The sequence below is a fragment of the Pieris napi genome, chromosome 22 (genome assembly GCF_905475465.1).
Source record: "Pieris napi chromosome 22, ilPieNapi1.2, whole genome shotgun sequence".
Classification (NCBI taxonomy): Eukaryota; Metazoa; Arthropoda; class Insecta; order Lepidoptera; family Pieridae; genus Pieris; species Pieris napi.
In genome coordinates, this window is record NC_062255.1 from 4,072,184 (window position 1) to 4,094,040 (window position 21,857).

The 21,857-nt window shown below is 33.4% G+C and overlaps 1 protein-coding gene across 2 annotated transcripts in view; it reads left to right on the top strand.

Annotated features, from left to right (window-relative positions):
* Nucleotides 1–21,857, top strand: part of LOC125060635 (protein gustavus) — an 89,892-nt gene that overhangs the window by 9,304 nt on the left and 58,731 nt on the right. The window contains exon 1 of one of the 2 annotated variants that reach the window (XM_047665608.1): nt 12,098–12,614. The exons of the other annotated variant lie outside the window; for it this stretch is intronic. Within the exon in view, the coding sequence (XP_047521564.1) occupies nt 12,589–12,614 (26 nt within the window). The 5' untranslated portion in view covers nt 12,098–12,588. Of the gene's footprint in view, nt 1–12,097; nt 12,615–21,857 lie in introns of those variants that run through there. 2 annotated transcript variants of the gene reach the window in all.

Below are 21,857 nucleotides of genomic sequence, written 5' to 3' on the forward strand. Positions count from 1 at the left end.
TTACTTCGTTGCTTTATAATTTCATTTTTTTTGCTGTTGGTACTCAAAGAATACTCTTAGGGTCCCCGCACATGGGCCACCGGCCACAACCACAAAACGCCGCCACTGGCATATTTCCTGTAGTTTTCATACATTTTATATGGACTCGCCGCACACGGTGGCGCCGGTGGCGGCCACACGCTACAAATCGTCGCAGCTTGCTTCTTGTGGCTCGCACCGGCCACTAAACGCCGACACAAAAAGCCGCCACACGCCACTCGCGCGATTCCGCGCCCCTCTCTCCCTTACCTCAGTTAACCTGAAGTCGACGGTAACGCACGCACGTAGTCTGTGTTTCATATAGGTAGATAAATATGGATATAGAATTATTTATATCAGAGATGCAATCCCGTCCTGCGATTTGGGATTCAAAAAGTGATAGTTTTATTTTTAATTTTCCAAATATTTTCCAGAATATGGCCTCATCATATTTTCACTGAGGCCAAATGCTTCTCATGTATAGTTCAATGGTTGTCGATTACCGACCTGTTGTGGTGAGGGGATATTTAATGTCTTTCTGTGTATCCAATAACTACGGTTTCGTCTTCTACGACGACGTCTTTTTATCAAAAGTAGCGCAATTAAACCTTCTTCGTCAGAGTCCATCATGATTATTATGTTAAAAAAGTAGCAGCCACCGACCGCAAGTTTCGACCACCGGCCACAAGTAGCTGTCGCGCGCTTCAGCTACCTTTGTAGCCGCTTCTAGCTTCTCGTGGCGGCGTTTGTGGCTGTGGCATGTGGCCCGTGTGCGGCGACAGTTAGATTTTTGTTAATCTGTGTAGTGTTAGGAACAGATCTATTAAGCATTAGATCTGTATTTTCCAATAACAATTGTTTAACGACACTCCGTAAGAAATGAACATTTAAACATTTACATTGATTTTAGATATCGCAATGACCCCAGATATATAGCTAAACTTGTAAGTGCATTAATTTGAAAGTTGTCGACAGACAATTAATGATCAATTGTATCTAGGTGACTTGTAGACAATTGCTTCGTTCCGCAATAGTTTCTTGTCGTTTTGATATTGACGATAATTTATGATAGTTGAACACGTGTTTTAACAATAATTACAACAATTACAAGAGCTGGGGCACCCAAACCGCCTACATGACATAGGCAGACATTTCATCATTTCAAAAATGAGTTTTTCCTATTATTCTATATATAAACTTCGGTGTTACTAAATTGAGCACTGTTGGCCTAGTGGCTTTCAGTCGTAGGTTCGATCTCCGACTGCACCAATGGAATACTTTTCTATGTGCGCATTTAACATTCGCTCGAACGGTGAAAGAAAAAGCCTGAGGAAACCGGCATGTCTTAGACCCAAAAAGTCGACGGCGTGTGTGAATGCATCTTTAAATATATGACAATATGAAAAGACATCAAATTTTTCCCAGCGAGAAACAGTTTTTATCAGATTTCAATTGTCATTTTCAGTATTTTTATTTCCCACCTTAAACCTTCCCTGAGCCTCCACAAATATTTAAAGATCTTAATTAGGGAAATCGGTGCAGTCATTGTAGAGTTTAAGCGAGATAAACGAACAGCAATTCATTTTTATATATAAACCAGCTGTCCCCGCGAACTTCGTTTCGCCTTACCATGATTTTTCTACTTAGCCTTTTTTCCAATTTTTCTCTATGTCAACCTTCCTCAGAGTTCAAGGAAAGAAAAAATTACTCGAATTGGTCCAGCTGTCTTCAAGTTTTGCGCTTGGCAACATATTTTGCGATTCATTAATATACTAGCTGACTCGGCAAACGTTTGTTTTGCCAGTGTATATTATTTCTAGGAATCATTTTTTTTGTTCAATAAAAATAACTATATACAATAATAAAAAAGGGGTTGATCGTAGAGGTGTGAATCGTAGGGGTTGTATGTCTTTTTGTATACTGTGTCATAAAAAAATAAAAACAAAAAATAATCTAATAAATAAAATTAAAAATATAAAAATATTTTTTTTTTGGGGAGGCCGCCCCTTATCACTTAGGGGTTTGAAAGATTCTCAGACTTACTGTATATGCATAAAAATTTCATAAGAATCGGTCGAGCTGTTCGGAGGAGTATGGGAACGAACACTGTGACTTTTATTATTTATTATTTACGAGAATTTTATATATGTACATATAAGATTTATTACACATACATTGTTCTAATAACTTTTCTCATTTGAAAGACAATGACTTCTAAGTTAATCCGTCCTTCTGTATTCAATAACATACATAAGAATCCCTGTTAATGTATTTACTTTAGCTATATATGATATTGAATTAATTTTCTTAAAAATGTCGTCTTAGGTATTCGATTGCATTAAGCCCTTATATGAGCACAAGAATGGATAAGGTATGTATGGAATTGAAAGAATTATAGGTAAAAATAAATAAATGGCAATAAATTTTAAAACTTTGACAGCTAAATTGTACGTATATATTAAAAATAATTAATAGCTCGATAAACAAATGCAAATATCGACTGTTTCCCTAACTCTTATTAATATTGACTGAAACGTGTGGACGAATAGTGAGTTTGAATCCCGACCTAAAAGTAATGGATTTTTTCTTCTGCGCAATTAACACGGTAAACGGAATTTTGACCTGGAGTTTGATGCAGAGCAATTAGAAAGAATATCTCCTGCACGTCAAAATCCAATTCGTTTATGATATACAGAAGTCATACTTACCGCTAAGTCTTCTGGAATTTTGACCTGTTTATTTGCAGCATAGCATCTCTCCATTTACTGAAGGTTGGCCGTCAGTATCTTGAAGCGTGTCTTGTCCTGTGACAGATGCAGCAACTCTTCCACAGTCGCAATACTCGTCCACTCCCTAACGTTGTGAAGCCATAACTTTTCCTTCTACTACCGTTTACCCTGGATTTTACCCTTTATAATTAAGCAAAGGAGATGGTAGCGGTCATGGCGCAATACATGGCACAGGTAGAGCATAGATGCCAAACAATAATTATGATATTAGTAACTTACAAACGTTACTTACTTAAAATATAAAAACATCTTACATTCGTCGTCAGTATTCTCCAACGTGTCACAAATATCCAGTTCTAGTGCAGAACTGAGGTTAACTAGCGAAATGCGCATAACTGGTGATTGCTGTAGTAGAACTGTGCTCAACGCATATAGCATCCGGAATCTGAATTACTTGTGATGTGTGAGACAAAAGGCTAATCGTTTCCTTGTCTAGAAAAGAAAATTGAAATATATACAGGCAAGACCCGTTAATGGGCACTATATTTTTATTTTATATAGAGGTTTGAACTAATGACGTAGGTGCATATATATAAAAGTCGTTATATATCAGTTATAATAACGTTCTAACTAATGGACCACCCACAGTACATAACCTTGTTAGTTGCTACAATGAATTCTGTTTAGTGGGAAGTATAATGTCTTATTGTTGAGTAGAAAAGTCGCCGATACGCGGAGGAATTCAGTTTATTGAAGGTTTATTATTGAATCGTATTAATTCATCGTCATCAATGGCTATACAGGCCCTTGTAACCCTACTCAATTTATGTAGTGCTTCTTGCGTCCAACTTCGAACCCCTTTTGTTTCGAAGACCTTGACAACTCCATCCTACCAACGCAGCCTCGATCTGCCGGGTTTTCTCTTGCAACCAGGTTGTGAGTTCAGTAAGGACCTTGGGGTTCTGTCGGCCGCCATTCGATGTCCCAAAATTGAATCATGTTTATAAAGTCCTAATTAACTAGATAATTATATATTGTTTCTTTTGTTGGCCTCACGGTTAAGCGATTTCGTTAAAATGGATTATCGTATTCGATTCCCGGTGAGTGCACAAATTATAATTGGATAACAAATTTCCTTTGCGATGAGTCGTGTGATGTAAACGAATGGTTGATATTCTTTATTGTAGTTGTTAAAAATAAAATTGGCGCGTTCTACTTTGTCTATATTGTGTAGTCTGTGGTTCTTTTGCGAACTGCACTACTATGAGTTTATACTCTATACTCGTTCTGAACTTCCTTTTTGATAACTTTGATAAACTATTACCTATTGTATTTTCTGCTATATTAACAATAAAACTTATTCAACAAGTAAATGATTATTCAATTACAACCACACGCTGACAGTAGTTATAGTAAAAACACTGTTAAATCAAAGATAAAATAATTATTTTTTAAAGATATCGTCACAAAATTTATGTTAGACTTAATAGCACTAAACATGGAAATGTAAATCCATTTAAAACGTCAATGCAAATGGTCAGGTGACGTGCGTATGCGCCTCACGCGCGTACTTTCGCAATACCACCTCGGTATACTCAAATTGTAAGTGGACTTGAAGGTTGGAGGTAAATTATACAAGGGCATATGTCGACGTGTTTGTATAGATTCTTTTGACTATCGTATAAAATGATTAATTCTGTTGGATACCGCTCTTGAGGAGTGACTGTATTGAAATAATATATTGTTATCGTTCTTAAATTCTCAGCTCAGCTCTTCAGCTCCTTACAAACATAGTGTAAAACAAAAAACTTGGATATTTAAGAGTGGAAGAGAGTTTGCCAGTTCTTCTCTTTCGTTCTACGCCTTTGATTTGAGAAATGGCAGTAAATGTAAAATTAGAAGCATTTAATGTATTTAGTTTTTGACGTTCATAAGTGTACATATTTTACCTATAATATGAATACATGATTTTGATTTGAGTTGAGAAAGTTTATTTTTAATACATTGTTTTATAGTGAGTCGTAATAGCTTTTTTTTCCAAAGAAACATTGAAATCTCGCTCGCACTTCTTGCCACCAGCACTTTGTGGTGACAGCTGCCAGTTCAGGTATTTAGGAAACCGGACCTTCAAGAGAAGAACGTAGGTACTAACTTAAAGGCCAGCAACGCACTTGTTTGTTTTTCGAATGTCCATGGGCAGCGGTAAACGCTTAACTTTTTGTAACCCGCGTGTTTGCCTCCTGTCCCATAAAAAACGATAATGTACTTTAGCCGTCTGAATATGAAGCAAAATTAAAAAAGGCTGTGTTTAGACGTAGCTCTGACGTAAGTAAGCATAATTATTACCTAGATAATAAACCTCTTGGAAGGTTTTTCCGTTATTACATTAATTATTAATTAATATTTTCCTGTTTTTGTTTGAAAAAGTAGTTCATTTGATGTAAAATTAAACTTTATTTTACGTCTTACTTATCTAACAAAAACTATTATTTTAATATATATTTCTATATATACCTATACGTATAATGATGTTTCCAGTTAATTTTTTCTAAATTGCATAATTAATCAATATTTATGTTTTTCGGGCTATTTTTATAGAACACACAGAGATTGTACACTCGATGCAAGAGGGCTCGCGAGTGCGGTGTCGGTCTTTTAAGAATTGGTACGCTTTTTTCCTAAGTCGAATTGGTACGAAAATACTTCATACCGGCTATACCTTGTTTGCCGTATATATAGAGTATTCCAAATTTTAAAAAATCACTGGATTTTATCGTGTAATGTTGGAACTCCAAAGCTCATCTATTACGTCCATCGATCTAGAATGTCCTTACAATTTATTTTGCTATCTTAACTAGAAGTTCATGAAAATGGTTCTATTTAATATTGAAAGGTTAGTTTTTTAACTCCGTAGAACATTTAGGAAACGGTTTTAGGACTTAAATTTAAATAAATGTTAGATATAATTCATAAGATATGTACAATGTAGTTTTGATTCGAAATTTGAAACTTTAACAACAAATTAATTTGACTTTAAGTCACGTGTAGTATGAAAAAATTTAGGCTTCATTATGATTAGCGTGATTGATAAACTTTTAAATTCACCTTTGAATTGTATAAGTTCTTAATTAGGGATCTTAGTTTAAAAAGTCGAGGTATGGTCAAAGTCAAACCATTTATTCATTTAGGTAACACAATGTACACTTATGAACGTCAATAAAAAATACATATTAATTGCTAAATGCTTCTAATTTTACATTTACTGCCAGTTCTCAAATCAAGGGCGAATGGACGGGAACCAAGTGAGATTCAATGTCAAATGATATAGGTATGTATTTAAAAAAATATGTATATACAAATGATTCATATTGTAGAGGCACCTTTATATTGTCAAAGTATCGGGGCTTTCTTTAATCTTAGGGTTTATAGGTTTCACCACACCAAGTTGGCACCAAGTAATGAATCATAAGCCTCAAAGTAATAGACACACAAGCTCATATTAGCTCATTATGATTTAAGGATTAATGATTCGATTATATTGATTCTCATTAGACTCTCTCTATACTCATATCTCCACGCATATATAAAGATAGATATAGTATTTAGAGTCGCGTCTTAGCTAGACAGATTTTGACTGTATATCTAAGTCTGAGACTGTATAATTAAGTTTTGTTCTACCTATCTATTTGTACAAAAAGCACTTCAAATTGCGTCATTTAATTGTATATTTCAAATGATAATATTGTTCGTCATACCGTCAAACTAAAATTTTTAATATAGGAAGTCTTCTTTATCAACGTTTTTTATTACGCTGCTTAGCAAAATTTTTATTTCCTTATTAATATCGTATTTTAATATTTCATAAATTCGATTTAACTTTGTACCAACACTTTGAGCAGTCATAAATTACTTTGAGTTGTCGATTTTTTTACGGACTTCACAAAAAACTTACGGAAGTGTAATTTTCCGTTTTTGACTTCCAAGAATTAGATTATTAGGATTGCCTGGCCCGTATATAAATTATCGTTTTATATATCTAATTCTCTTGGTAATACAATTCATAGATAAGCAATATTGTTATTTAATATATTTTTATTTTTTTGTAGTACGCTTAATCAATATAAATAAAAATGAATCGCTAAACATGTTGCTTAGGACAAAACTCGGCTAGACCAATTTGAGGCATTTTTCGTTTCCTTCTTGAAATTCCTCTGAGGAAGGTTTTTAATTTTTATAGAGGGAAGAAATTGGAAAAAATTAAAATAATATAAAAATTCAAAATTTTGTTTCATTTAGTACACTGGCAAAGTGAACATCCTCTATATAGGGAAGCATAGCAAAATGTTCCGGAAGTTGGTATGCTACTAAAAAGTTGGCAAGTAGAAAAATCATGAGATGATATTGACATTACTGTTAGTTGTGCTAAAGTATTTTCTAATCTATCTACATAATTGAAGAGAAACACATACAAAAGAACACGTGTAGATGAAAATATGTTTAACCAGTGCCTACAACCTTTTAGGTCTGGGCCTCAGATTCTCAGTGTATCTGTTTTGCTATCTAAATTTTTGTATTTTCTAATAGTAAGTAGGTAAAGCCGTCGAGTTTTTGCATCTATTTCGCTATCTAAATTTTTGTGTTCTCAAATAGTAAGTAGGCAAAACCGTCGAGTTTTTACATGGTTCATTGGTGGCCGGGGTTCGAACCTACAATCTCAGGGATAAGTTAACGCTGAATCCACTAGGCTAACACTATTCTGCAATAAACGTTTAACACAATATTACGATTATGTAGAACTTAAATTCATACAAATAGTGTGGTCGTTATGGTCAAACCACACCATAATTTCCATATTCGATGTTATACTTGATACGAATTAAAGATTTTATGATTTTGTTGCCGGCTCCAAATATAATACAAAATGATATTATCAATGAAACGTTCACTGCCTTTTAATAATGCCTCTAATGCACAGAACATTTCGTCATAGTCGTAGAATAGTGACGGATCTGACAAATAGTAAACTTTACAGGGCAGCCATTTCAAATTAATATAATCATGTTATTTTTTGTCATAACTGTTTAATTTATATTCTGTTATGATGAAAATTGGCATACAAGCAAACAAAAGGGTTTGTTTTGAAACAAAATAAAAGTAATAACATTAAATTACACAGTTTTCTAGAAAAATCACATGTTTCTATCAAATTCTTCACTTTATCGAGTGATTAATTTGAAATTTAAAACACATGGATTTTTTTTCAATGTAGCTGTAATATTTAGTCAATGTAGTATCCAAATATGATAAAAAGTGGATTTTGGTTTTTTTTCAAATCCGACATTGTTCTACGATCATGACGATTTGTTTATATTGTAAGAAAGTAAAGTAAAGAAAAAATATTTTTTATAGGAGACATTCGTAGTGTTTTGACATTTTTATATTTGAAATTAATTAAGTCTTTATTTTAGCTTTATAAAGATATAAAAAATTATGTGAAGATATTTTGAACAAAAGTAATTTGTACAATTTCTGTTCATACAAAACCGTCCATTAAAATTATTCAAAAGACAAAATGGAATCGCAAACATGACCCAAATGTATTGTTTCGTTTTCCTTTTGAAATTCGAATCATTGTACATTGTCATTTTACCTGTAATCAGTACTTAAATTGCGAGTAATCTATTGATGCAAAGTGCAGAAATTGGTTTTATTGGAAAATCTCTTTTCTAGATTTCATTGATTTTTTTATGCAATATTCGATCTTATTTTGTTTAATTTATGAGTCATTTTCCCTTATTGAAGTCGTGTAATATTAAATATTGATTATATTATATAAAACATACACAGACACACACCCACACACATACACATAATTTACACATACACACATACCCCATGTGGTTTCCTCTATATATCGTAATGTATTGTATTGTATAAGATCTTCTGTCGATCCGAAGTGGTGGAGGCCTGATGACCTGTAACACAGGTACTCTTACCTTTAGCAGGCACAGACTAGCTTTTTCCATTAACAGAAGTAAGAATATAACTGTCACTTGCTTATGTCCTAAGTTTAAGTTTTTGTGAGAAAATAAATAAATAAACAAATAAATAAAAAATAAATATTATGCGTTTAATTATCAACATGTACGAATGTATTAAATGTCTCGCATCAGGCGTAGAAAAATATAAAGAAAAAAAATAAAAAAATTATAAAATAAAAAAACTTTGTTCTAGTCAATCCTTAATTGTAAGAGGGCTCCGTTTCTCTCTGTCCTCGCCAAGTATATCCAAGATACTCCCCTGTCTTTAACTGTAACTCCATCAGACCACCTCCCACTGGCCCATTTCAAACTTAGTTACTGTCTTAAAAAATATACCAAAAATACCAGAACGCCTCATTAAAGTTTTTATTTACATTGTTTACGGTCTATCTATATTATTGTTTGATACTAAACTAAACAGCTAAAATATAATGCAATGCCGACCAGTTCTTTGGTCGAAATATGTTTTTTTAATAATAAATCCTTTGAATACGGGGTCATACGCTTATCGTTCGCACATACTAACAATGTTCGCGTAACAAAGCAATAATTCGAAGCCAATTTTAGATTTACGTTCAAATATTTTGTGTCGCGTTCAATTTCATGAAACGAACGTTCGATCGCTGATTTTATTAGACAGGGTTTATTGTTAGATAGTGGTGATACGGATTTTTTACACGCTTTATATTAGCTTCACCTGTATGTATGTATGTATGTAACCGACTCCTTCGGACTCCATTTTGACCCACTTTTAACGGACAGATTTAATTCAAACTTTGCGCACCTGTCAAAGATCGATGACAATGTAATAATCCGAAAAAAAAATTAAAAAAATTAACTAAAAAATTAAAAATAAATAATAGTTTAAAAAAACACGCTTTTAAAGCACATCAAACTAAAATAATTCCTAATTTAGGCTGAAAATGGTAATGAACAAAAAATACTGGTATTATTGTGAAAAAGATTGGGGCGCTCTGTGCCATATTTTTCGTCTATAGATTATTATTTATTTATTATTTAAACCTTATGTTGTTCTGTGTTATTGATGAGACCGAGACCAGAAGGTATACGGTAATACATATTTTTCTTTAGCTACACTCCCCGACTATGTTTTCGTCGGAGGTATTTAGTAACTTATGTGGGTATAGATATTATCATGAGGAAAATAGCATTTGTTCAGTATTGTACCTGTCGTAACCAGCCATACATAGACAGTCTGTCAGGACATGTAATACCGTCTTTTCAGCTGTATCGTTACAAGGACAGGCAGCATTTTGCTTAACTTTGAATCTGTGAAGATACATCTGTGTGATGAATCCCGTTGGTTTTATTTCTTTAACTATTGAATAGGCCGAAACAACCTATCGCCGTTGCTATATTTGTGCTTCCATTTCTATCGTCAATACTATGTTAATCAAACACAAGAACTTAAGGTGACGCAATGTGCGTTACTATAAGGTGGAGCCACGATGTGAGGTATATACACTTTATGTAAAATTACGCTGTACAGGTGTATTTATATTCTTTTATTCCAAAAGACTCCTTGACACAAAAAACAATAGTCATTCAATTAAAATAATCATAATAAATAAGAGTTTCGTGCAAGATTGCAACATTTATTCAATGACATGATTGTTAATTTTCATTATTTGTGTCAATTTTACGAAAAAAATAACGTAATTTTTTACGAAAAATTTAACATTCAAAAAGATTTGTTGTAGCGTAACCCAATGTTTAATATTGTAAATTTTTTGAAGTGGTTGCCTCGTAGAGTAGGTACGCTCGAAAGCGATAAAGCCGACAGTTGCGCTTCTTTTTATTTAATTATAGGTATATAATAAAGTATTAATATGTATTATTGCAACGAAGTGTTTATAAAAATCAAAGAAATATATATTGTTTAATATTTTTTTGAGAGCCTAAGTAGGGTTAGTCACCTGATGTTAAGTGATCCGCCGCCCATGGACTCTCTCAATGTCAGAGGGATCGCGAGTGCGTTGCCAGCCTTTAATAAATTGGTAGGTACGCTCTTTTCTGAAAGGACCGTAAGTCGAACCAACTAGTCTTACTATCATAAAACAATTTTTGTTTCTCCGTGAATTAAACCCAGACCCAGTGAATACTTATTGTACTTTAAAGACCACGGAGGCATAATACCATTATCTTTTTGACAGACAATTTTAAAAAAGGTTTATTTCTTTTGTTATCGTTTTGAAAAATACGACGGATTTTGATAAATATAAATAACGGGTTCATAAGTAAAATCATTAACTTGTTAAAAGGAGTTTATAAGTAAGCTAATCGTGTTCTGTATTAAAAAACAGTAAATGTGCTTTGTGCTATAGAAACTTTATATTTATCCTGCGAACGTCGCGGGTGGGCTGGATGGCAACTAAAATAAAAATTGCTAAAGATGTTTCTCGTCGAATATAATATTTCACGATATTTCATTCTTGACTTGCTACAAACACTTCATACAAAAATGGCCGATGTCCTCTAGAAAGGAAATCAATGTCTATATATTTCTATACAAAAAATTCATTAGAGCTTATGAAAAAACGGTTAGGAATTAGTTGTGATTATTTGTGCTTGAAATCTATAATGCATTTAATCAATTTGTACCGAGTTTACCTCGACGGCTTTGGTTCTTTTATAAAGTATTACATATTGTATTTTTTTATTAAATGTCTCTGCACAAACACACAATTTAACATTAGGATCTAGCCTATCTAAGTAAGTAATTTAAAAGTTAAAACTAACCTTAAAGGATATTTTCACAAGAAAGTGCCCAATAACACTACTTACAGTCTCTATTAAAAAGAATACACTCTGTTCTTGTGTAGGTACATATTGTATTCAAATATTCAAATTTCTAAACTGAAAGTCGTATAGATATGATATGCTTATTTTCCTCTTGTCGATTTTCTGAATCTCAAATCGAATTCGGTTCGGTGACGCCGATATTCGAGTGGTTTTAGGTATGGTGTTTTCTAGGCCGTTGGCTCACCGGAATTCACATCTGCCAGGCCACCGCTTTTCGCCATATTGCACATTTATTTAATTATTCGTAATTACGTCAATAAAGCAGCGTTATTGCATGAAGTAACTAATAGATTAGACCTTTGTTTCACGAGTTTTAATTCTAGAATTCAGATCTAATTAAAATCAATAAGATGCTGTATTCAAAAGATATTTTACCCATTAAATTAGATATTATGGCGTTGGGGTGTTATCTCGGCTAGCGGGGGCGAAACGCCGCCACGCGCTCGAATCTAGCGAAGAGTGACTGCAGCCGAATACGCGCGTCGCGTACGGCAGTTGAATTCGGAGCGACGCACCGAACGATCGCCTCGCGCTGTCACGCGACACGCGTATCTACCCTCGTATACACACATCCCGCCAGATCCCTAGCTCGGCAGACCCCAATTTTTTTAGCTCAAAGTTTATCGACCCCATACCGACCCCTGTTGCACGCTCCCTATTTCGCTCCCCTAAATCCACGATCTCCGCGAACTGTGTCACACATTTTTTCCTTATTCGACTGACCAAGTTCCTTTCCCTTTGTTTTCTTGGCCTGTCACTAATCCTTGGTCGTCGGAAAGTTCCATATCGTAAATTGCCAAACGGTTTTGCGTCATCGTTATCTATATTCGGGTCAACTAGAATCTGTGAACCATGACACTGCGTTGACATTGACACACTAGTTCCGAGTGCGGGTGGTGATTTGTGTTGGATCGTGGTACACATGGTGTGGGGGCAGTGGATGTGGACACCGCTGCCGTCTTTTCGTTCCGGCTGGAATGCCAGCTGCTCTTAATCTAACTAGGTACTTACTCAATTTTATTATTTATACATAACTGAAGAACTAATTAAAACAATTTAGAACTGTAAGAAATGTGATATAATTATTTAAATTGCATTTGATTTGTGTATTATGTAGACTTAGTCTAATATTGATATGTCCTGTTCCTTTCTAAATATTTGCCGTATATCATAATTTATCATGAGTCAAAAACAAGTAAACACTTCACAGTTGTTTACATTAATTATAAATCAAACATAAGATACAAACAATAGAAAATTATAAGCTTTTTAAACACAAGCACAGGGCATTGATTTACCATCCATTCTGGTTAATACGAAATCCATTCAAAGTCTAGGTTTAATTTAAAAAAATATCTAATCTTTACTAAAGCTAGTCTAAATATTCCTATCGGAAAATGCTTATATATTAAGTACTAAGACTATCGAGTCGAATATCACGTTGTACGAATCTTTATAATGCCTTTATAAATATCTACCTAAAATACATTCTAGAATGTATCTATTAGCTAAGTGAAATAAGGTAACAATTGTAATTGATATAATAGTCACTATGAGCTATTTAATTAGCTGATTGTATTGTAGTGATATGATAGGACAGGATATTAAAAGATTAATTTATCAATAACACCTCAATACAACCTACAACTAACAAGTGAGCAATGTAGCCCTAGTAGCTTGGACTCTAGGTCCTAAGGTTCGTAGGTTCGAAACTTGGGACGTGCACCAATTGACTTTCGATTGATTGACTTACTCGTACAGTAAAGGAAAATCATGAGTAAACCCTAACATCATCGACGTGTGTTACAAAAGGCTGATCACCTACTTGCCTATTTAGAAAATAAATGATTCAAAACAAATGATGAAAAAAATGATTGAAACAGTTACAGAAAACTGTGGCCAAGACCAAGGGCAACGTCACAGGGTTTTATTACAACTTAAGTAAATAAATCCGTGCCATTAACCTAACACAATGTAATCAGACTAATTTAATATCCTTAATTATAAAACTATCAAATGAAAGCAGTTGTTTCTGTGAATAAAACCCAGCAAACAAAGTATTTAGAAATAAATTACGTAAGTACAAATGCATGTTATGGAATACTTGCGTTTATCACGGCAATGTTATCAAAACGAAATCGTTACTTTGAACTTTTGTGATCGTAATAACTGAATTATTATTATTGCAGTAATGTATAAGAAATGGTAATATTTGCTTTATAAATAGAAGTATGTGTGTGTGAGTATTTATTGAGCGGTGTATATGGTGAAGGGAGTGGTTTCTTCACCTAGAAGTGGTTCGGCTCCTGGCTGAAACAATTCGATACCCAATTCACACTTGTCTGTATAGTGAAGGATATCGGCATGTCTTACGCCCGAACCCAATAATCAATCCACAATCTCACATTGAAAACAATCTGAGATCAGACCGTGACAGTCGATCGATCTCCTATCTGCATCCCAATGGATGAGTTTGAGATAGGTTATTGGGTTCAGGTGTTAGTCAAAAGGCGGACAAATTGTCTATTAATAAATATTATCAATGAATCATGGAATATGAAGTCCATAAAGTCGCCACTAGATGTGTTTTACTGTAAAATGTTTTACACTTGTTTATATTGCAATATTGATCAGGTAAAACTTCTATAAACATAATAATTTAAAAATATTAATATGTAACATAAATGTGCGTTTTTATACATTTTAACTAAAGTACTGTGCTCCAAACAAAGACAAAGGTGACTTTGTTAAAATACTGTAATATAACATTCCAAATTAAATACGATTTGACATTAGAAGATTTAGCGTTGATTCTTGGTCTTTGGGTTTCTTATTCTTAAGGGAAGGGACATATTTCAAAACGCCTTGTATCTTAAATAATACGATTGACTTAATTAGTGATTCTATAATCGTTATTTATTATTGCAAGCCGGATCTTGTGGCAATGCAATAAATAAAATAGACGTCACTTAAAATGTACTGTAAAACTTGTCCTTCCTTATTCTCGAGTTTACGATTTAATACCTGCTCCGAATGTTAGTATGCTACTTAGGGTTTCTACAAAAGGAGCGTTTAATTTGACTTGGGGAGCGTTCAAGTATTACGTAACGTATTTTGGGAGGGGGGTCCTTTTGTAAAACGTTACGATGCGGGGCGGGGATTGAATTACGCGTTATTATTAATATTTTTTTCGACTTACACCACATAATAGTAACTAAAGAGTCACTAGGTGGTCACGAAACGTTTTACTATACTTGGGTACTGAAAAACGTTACGACGAGTTACATGGGGGGGGGGTCAATATACTCCAAAAATTGCGTATCGTAATACTTGAACGCTCCCTTGGTTATAAAATATGATATAACTTTTGCTAATCAGTGTCTTTTCATCTTTGCGTCTGGTGATCTGGACTCGAAATCGAGCTGAAAACCTCGAACATGACAGTCATAGGGAAGCTGGAATGGTTTAAAGTTAATGTAAAATACACTTTACTTGAACGTGTTAAGGTGTAACTTTCAGTGTTTTATTTTTCATCGTTGCTTATTCAAAGTCATAATGAAACAATATTGCCTATCTGGACACACTGGTCTAAGTTATATTGAATAATAGGCAATTAATAGATTACGGAAGTATTGAAGCCGTAATACATATTTGATAGGCGTACCCTCTATGGTAGGGGAGCCCACGATGCTAAATGGGGATTTACTCGAGCGTCGTAGAGACCTATTGGGATGCAAAGCTTAGATAAAAAGAAGAAAAAAATGTTATATGATAAATTCCTTTTCATCGGTGGGGGAAGCGGCTATAGATAGTTAAATATGTAAAAAAAAACTGTTGCATGGACATACTCGAGCGCGTCAGATATTGATAGCATCTATGCCCTACGTATTTTTAATAATGTACGTATGTTAATCTGATCGTTTGCATGATGCGGGTGGTTGTATTTAAGGGTTGAAAATTTAAAAAAAAAAAATTTATCGAGCGCGTCAGATTTTCTAAGGGAGTGTTAAGTGCACCAAAAAAAAGCTCTCATTCACTAATCTGACGATTTCGATGGGACGCAAACCCACAGCCATTTTCTTAACTTGCAAAAAAAAAACGCAATTTTGAAATACTCAAGCGCGTCAGATTAAGATATATGTGGTTCATCTTTATGTTCTAAACGTACTGTCTCATAATCTGACGATTATCTAGAGGGATTCGCCTGATCTGCCAAAAAAAAAATAGAAAAACGGTTCACCTAAAGGGCCATCCCTGCAACTTCCCGCTAATTCCATTCCTGGGCGCTTAAAATTGATATTTTGAGCTCGCTGAGTTCAAAAAAATAACATGTCTATGCATTTGAGCTCTCCCAGCTCGAAAGTCTGATAGAATTTTCATAGAACACTATTTTTGGAATTTTCAAACCGCAATAACTTTTGAATGGATCAAACAATTTTCACGCGGTTGGCGGCATTCGACGCAGTTTTATCATCATCATAAGTAATTTTGCAATTTTAATTGATAGAACCACAAATTTCGGAGTAATCCCGAAAAAACACTTTTTCTGGTTTCTTTCGTTCACGATATCTCTCGAACTAATCAACCGCTTTTGACGAGCTTGGTGGCGATCGACGTGGTTTTTCAAGCTCAAAGGCGGATTAGTTTTTGAAGTTGATCAATAAAGAAACCACTTTAAAAAAAAATATTTCTTATTTTTTTAAGATTTTTCAAAATTTCTCAAAATCTATCGGTCCGAATCGGTTCAAATTCACAGGAAATGTAATTTTGAGGGAAATATTTAGAACGCCGTTTAGTAGATTCCGATCGGTTAAAGGAAATGTAGGCATCACGCAGCTGCACGCATTTAACTTTATCGACGATTTTTTGTTATTTCGGCTTGCGGAAATCGTCAGATTATATATTTTTCATTATTCTTGAATTATTTCCTTCAAAATAAAAAAAAAATTAGCTACGCTCGAGAATGTCGAGATGACGGTTTTTTTTACAACTTTGTTGCCCTCCCCTTTTTTTCCGTCACTCTCAAATTGTCAGATTAGTGGAATATACACTTTTTAGGATGTAATTAACTCACCCTACCTTAATCTGACGCGCTCGGGAATTTCTGATGGTCAATTTTTTTTTACTAAACTGATCCTGTCTCCTTCACGTGCGGCTTTATATATGGGCCTCATATTTTGTGGAGGTACTTAACCGGGTACAAGGTATCCCCCTATATATTAATCTGCCGCGCTTTAGTAAATCCCGAAATCCCCTCTTGGGCTCCCCTACCACTACTCCTGACTATATATTATCATTTTTAATTGCGATAAAAGACCCAACTGATTTTTTTTTTAAATTTGACGGATACATCGCCTTATAATATTGAAATATAGAATTGATTCTAAATACACGTTGTTGCGTAATATTTTGAGAAGTTTTGTAATAAGGAAACCAGTTATAAATTATCTATCTGTAACTATTATCACTTAATTGTTTTAGTCTTCTGAGAATTTGTACTAGGAAATAACCTTAGTACCATTTAACAATGTCTGCTTCTCGACTTGCTAATAACCCTAAATTGTATCATATTATTGAATTAGTTGCCATCGCGAACTTCGTTTTTCACTTAGCCTACCTTTCTAGTAGCTACATACTAAACATTTTGCAAAGTATATTTTTTATTGTTAAAAATTTTCTCTAAAGACCTTTCTCGGATTTAAAGGACTCAATAAAAAAATACTCTAATTGGTCCAGTCGTCTTTGAGTTTTAAGCTTAGCAACATATTTTGCAATTAATTTTTATTTATATAGATATATTTAAAGAACATTGTTATTAACATGGTTATATATTTTAGTGATAGCATAGACAAAGACAAAGTAATATAATTTTGGGTTTGCTTAATTGTTTTCTTTTAGTATAATTGCAATAAAATAGTATTTATTACACATACATATTAATAAAGATATAACGAAATATTATAGAATTCGTTTTGCCATGTATATCATTTATAATAAAAAATAGGGGTTGATCGTAGAGGGGTGAAAGTTACGGGTTGTATGTATTTTTTAATGCTGATTCTGCTTTAGGGGGATGAAAAATACATGTTGTCCGATTCTCAGACATACCCAATATGCACACAAAATTTCATGAGAATCGGTCGAGCCGTTTCGGAGGAGTTTAACCACAAACACCGCGACACGAGAATTTTATATATTAGATATAATTTGTTTGGAATGAGGGTTAGCTTAGTTACAAATAATAGTAATTTGACATTATTCTAGTCTGGTTTCTAAGAAAAATTATTGCTAGTTAACAACCTTCTTCGAGTTGTTGTTGAAATCTAATTAAGATTGAGGCAACATAATGTCAAATCGAAAATGTTTAATACACATTGGGTATTCAAACAACGTCTTCACCATTTGAAGCACAAACGATAATAAAAATTGTATAGACACACGTGTCCATATTTGATGCACTAAAAATATGCCACCGTGTCGAGTATACCTAGTATGTATATGTATATAAGTTCTGTTACAAATGAAAATGCATTTGTTTATGACGTAATGTAATATTATTAAAATTTATTCCTACATATTTATTTAAGTCTCAGCAAAAAATAAAAAACATATTCTATTCGAAATGGCCACCTTTGGCTTTTTATACAGGTCTTTAATCTGTTTGGTCACGGTCACCTATGGATTTACGCACTGTTTCCAAGCGATCACTGCAAACCTATTTTCTAACACCCCATTCCATATTATACAGTTTGATAATGAACACGAAAAAATATGAGAAATGCAAAATCGAAAGAAGTTTTTAAAATATATACGTGTTCCAAATTCAAAATAATTAAAAAGATGAAAAATAGAAAAGTTTTTATGTAACAGTATATATGGCCAGAATAGTTAGTATAGTATTGACAAAATATTTAAAAAAATCATTTTTTTTTTACTATATCCATAGAAAGATTAAAATCGTATTTCTTAAACTCGGCAATGCGTCAAAGTGTTTTGTATGTTTAAGGTGCGCAACACTCACGTACTTTGAGACGAGCTTTTTTTATCAAAATGGTTGATCATCTCTTGGCCTATAAGAGAAAAATAATTAAAGAAATAGAACCCTTCTGATATAAGTTAAAAGCTTGTAAAGGTCTATGTGTCTATTATTCAATAGTGTAATAGCTAGTTATTATATTAAAGTCAATTTATAACATATTTCAATTCAGTAATTATAAATGTCATTTGTTTCAAATATAAGTGACGTAATCAATATTTGTTCATGTTCAATTGTTGGATAACAATGGCACGTTTAATGATAGTGTTAATACATGAAATTTTACAATAACATTTTGATGCGGTCATCATTAATTTAATTATATACGAACTAGATGTCTCTTGTCATTCTAAACTGTTCCATATATAAATCAAATGATTAGCTTGTGAATTAAATGGTTCTCAGATTAATAGAGAAAAATCTATTGGCAATTACGACTGGTTTCTCAGGATTATGAAGTACATAGCATGATTGTTTTTTTGTATAATATTATGTCCTATGTTAGCAGGCTTATTTATTATGTATATGCTCGGCTGGGTACATTAAAATGATTAGGTATAACGACTGTTAATTTTATTATATACAAGCTACCCCCGCGAACGTCGAATTCGCCTTAATATGTTTTTTTAACATAGCTTATCTTTTTAGTAGATACATACCAACATATGGAACATTTTGCTATGATACCCCATAGAGTTCTAACCTAAATATTTTTTTTTAATATTTAGTAGGTACTTAGGTGTTTATAACATTATGTTAATAGTCATTTTCATACATGTAATAGCAAGTGGAAGTTGCGTTCAGAACTACTGAAAAAGAAAACTGTTTTTTTTAAGGTTTTTCCGTGCAATGTTGCTCTCCTTAAAAACCTTTGTCAGAGTTCAAGGAATAAATTTAAATAAGATTTTTTTGACTTAGTTAAACAAATTTCTCGAAAATCTTTATCAATATCTGATCGACATATAAATAAAAGGTCAAAAAAGCTAAAACATACATTTGGAATTTTTTTGTTAACCTTGTGGAGTTGCGTGTACAAGGAACATTTTCTCAAAACTTCATAACAAGAAACTAAAGAAAATTACTTAAGTTACACCAACGTAAATTTGATAATAATAATGTTTTCCTTTGACATATTTAGCTCGTTTTGTCGATCCCTGGCTGTGCACCAATGGACTTTCTTTCTATGTACGTATTTAACATTTGTTCGAACGGTGAAGGAAAACATCTTGAGGAAACCGGCTTACCTTAGACCCAAAAAGTCTGCAGCCGGAGGCTGATCACCTACTTGTCAATTAGATTTAAAAATGATAATACAACAAATTCAGAAATCTGAGGCCAAGACCTAAAGAGGTTGTAGCGCCACTGATTTTTTTTTTAGTTTAACACGTTAAACTCCGGAACTACTGGAGAAAATTTATTTTAGTTTTGTAAAGTCCATTTGTCAAGGAATGTGTAGTTTATAGCTTGGCCTAGATGCTACATAACATCACGCTACGACCGAATTACGAGACTACTAGTTACTACATAGTACAAACAATACGCGAAAATAGCAATTCTTGAAAATTTTAAAGCTAAGGCAAAACACAACAGTACTGAACAAATAGCGGTGCTCTGAGGCTGAAGCGTTCAAGTAGCGTGAACCGTTGAGTTTGTTGTTTATAAAAAGTTTTAACTATGCATGAATAAAATTACACTTTATCTGGAACCTGATTACGTTTATTTTCTTGGTTATACATAGATTACGAGGATCCGCTATAAAGCAAGGTGGCATTTCAAATTAAGAACGGTTTGAGTTATATATGTACTGAACGATCAGTGTTGTAATGGAATGTAAATGGAAACCATTATTTTTTAAATTAAATTAATACTCTCGCAATTTTATTTTATAAAAAATATCAGTTATAAGTGTAAGGATGTGGGTCCTTGCCAATCGAGGTACTAAGAACACATATTTCTTCTAGTATTATTGATTTTTTATAAGCAAGCAGGATCATGTACCCTTTATGTTTAATTGAAATTATTTTTCAGCGATTCATATTTATTTATTTATTTACACTTCGTTACATACAACATACATATAAGAAAACAGGTTACATAAGTTATTACGCAACGCTAACAAGCGATTTCTTACAGGCAACCCTTGTATGGAAAAAACACCTACAGAGCGTAGGTAGGTAATTAATATTTACAGAAGTGCAATTAACATAAAATAACATGTAACACTAGCTCAAACTAAACTAAACTAAAACCTAAAAAAAAATATAGAAATGTAAAAGCTTATCTTAGGGACTAATGAGTCTAATTACGAGGGGTTTTTTTTTAGTTTCATATTATTTTTGAGTTAAATTGTGTTTCATTTATTATTCTATATTTAAATGTTCAGGACAGAAATCTTAAGAGATTTTTCACTGGTCTTTTCTTCCTAAAGCACTAACTAATCGTTTATTTTTAGAGAACTGAAGTTGTATCCTTAATCTATAAATAATGGACGTCTCAGAGTACGGCTGATAGTGTTAGGTTTATCGTTCACTTTAATTAAACTTAAAATAATAAAGTTCCACCGCAGTGGTTTCTTTTTAAAACTTTGTATCCCTTTTACCGAGGGCCTAATCCAATTTTCTGAACTCATCTTGGCTTTATTAAGTTAAAGTTGGCCTTTTAGGCTAAAATAGGAATTTTGATGGAGAATTAATATTTACTGGTCGATTGAAGCATTCTCTTCTTTGATAACGAGTATTTGTAGGCTTTATAGGAATTCTTGTGATGCGATAAAATATATATCTCTACGGTGTTTTTTTCGGGTTACAAAGAAAAACATTGATCACCTATAATGATGAATAGACCAGGCCCCGAAGTGGGTCTAAGGCAAGCCGGTTTTCCATCACCGTTCGATCGAATGTTAATGCGCACATAGAGAGATAGTCCATTGGTGCATAGCCGGGGTTCGAACCTACGACCTCAAGGACGAGAGTCGCACGTTGAAGCCTCTAGGCCAACACTGCGCTTATTATTTCATAAAAGCTAATAAATAAAAATTCAACAATTCATTGTTGAATCGCTGTCGCTGTCGGTAGTTAGATTTATGTCGACCATGCAGAATTCAGAGTTTATTCAGATTCGAAGGCGGGGCACAAGGGTATTGTAGATAAGGGTAAACCGGAGAAAGATTATACTCTCATTTATCTCTCTCTCTACAGTGATATATCGCTC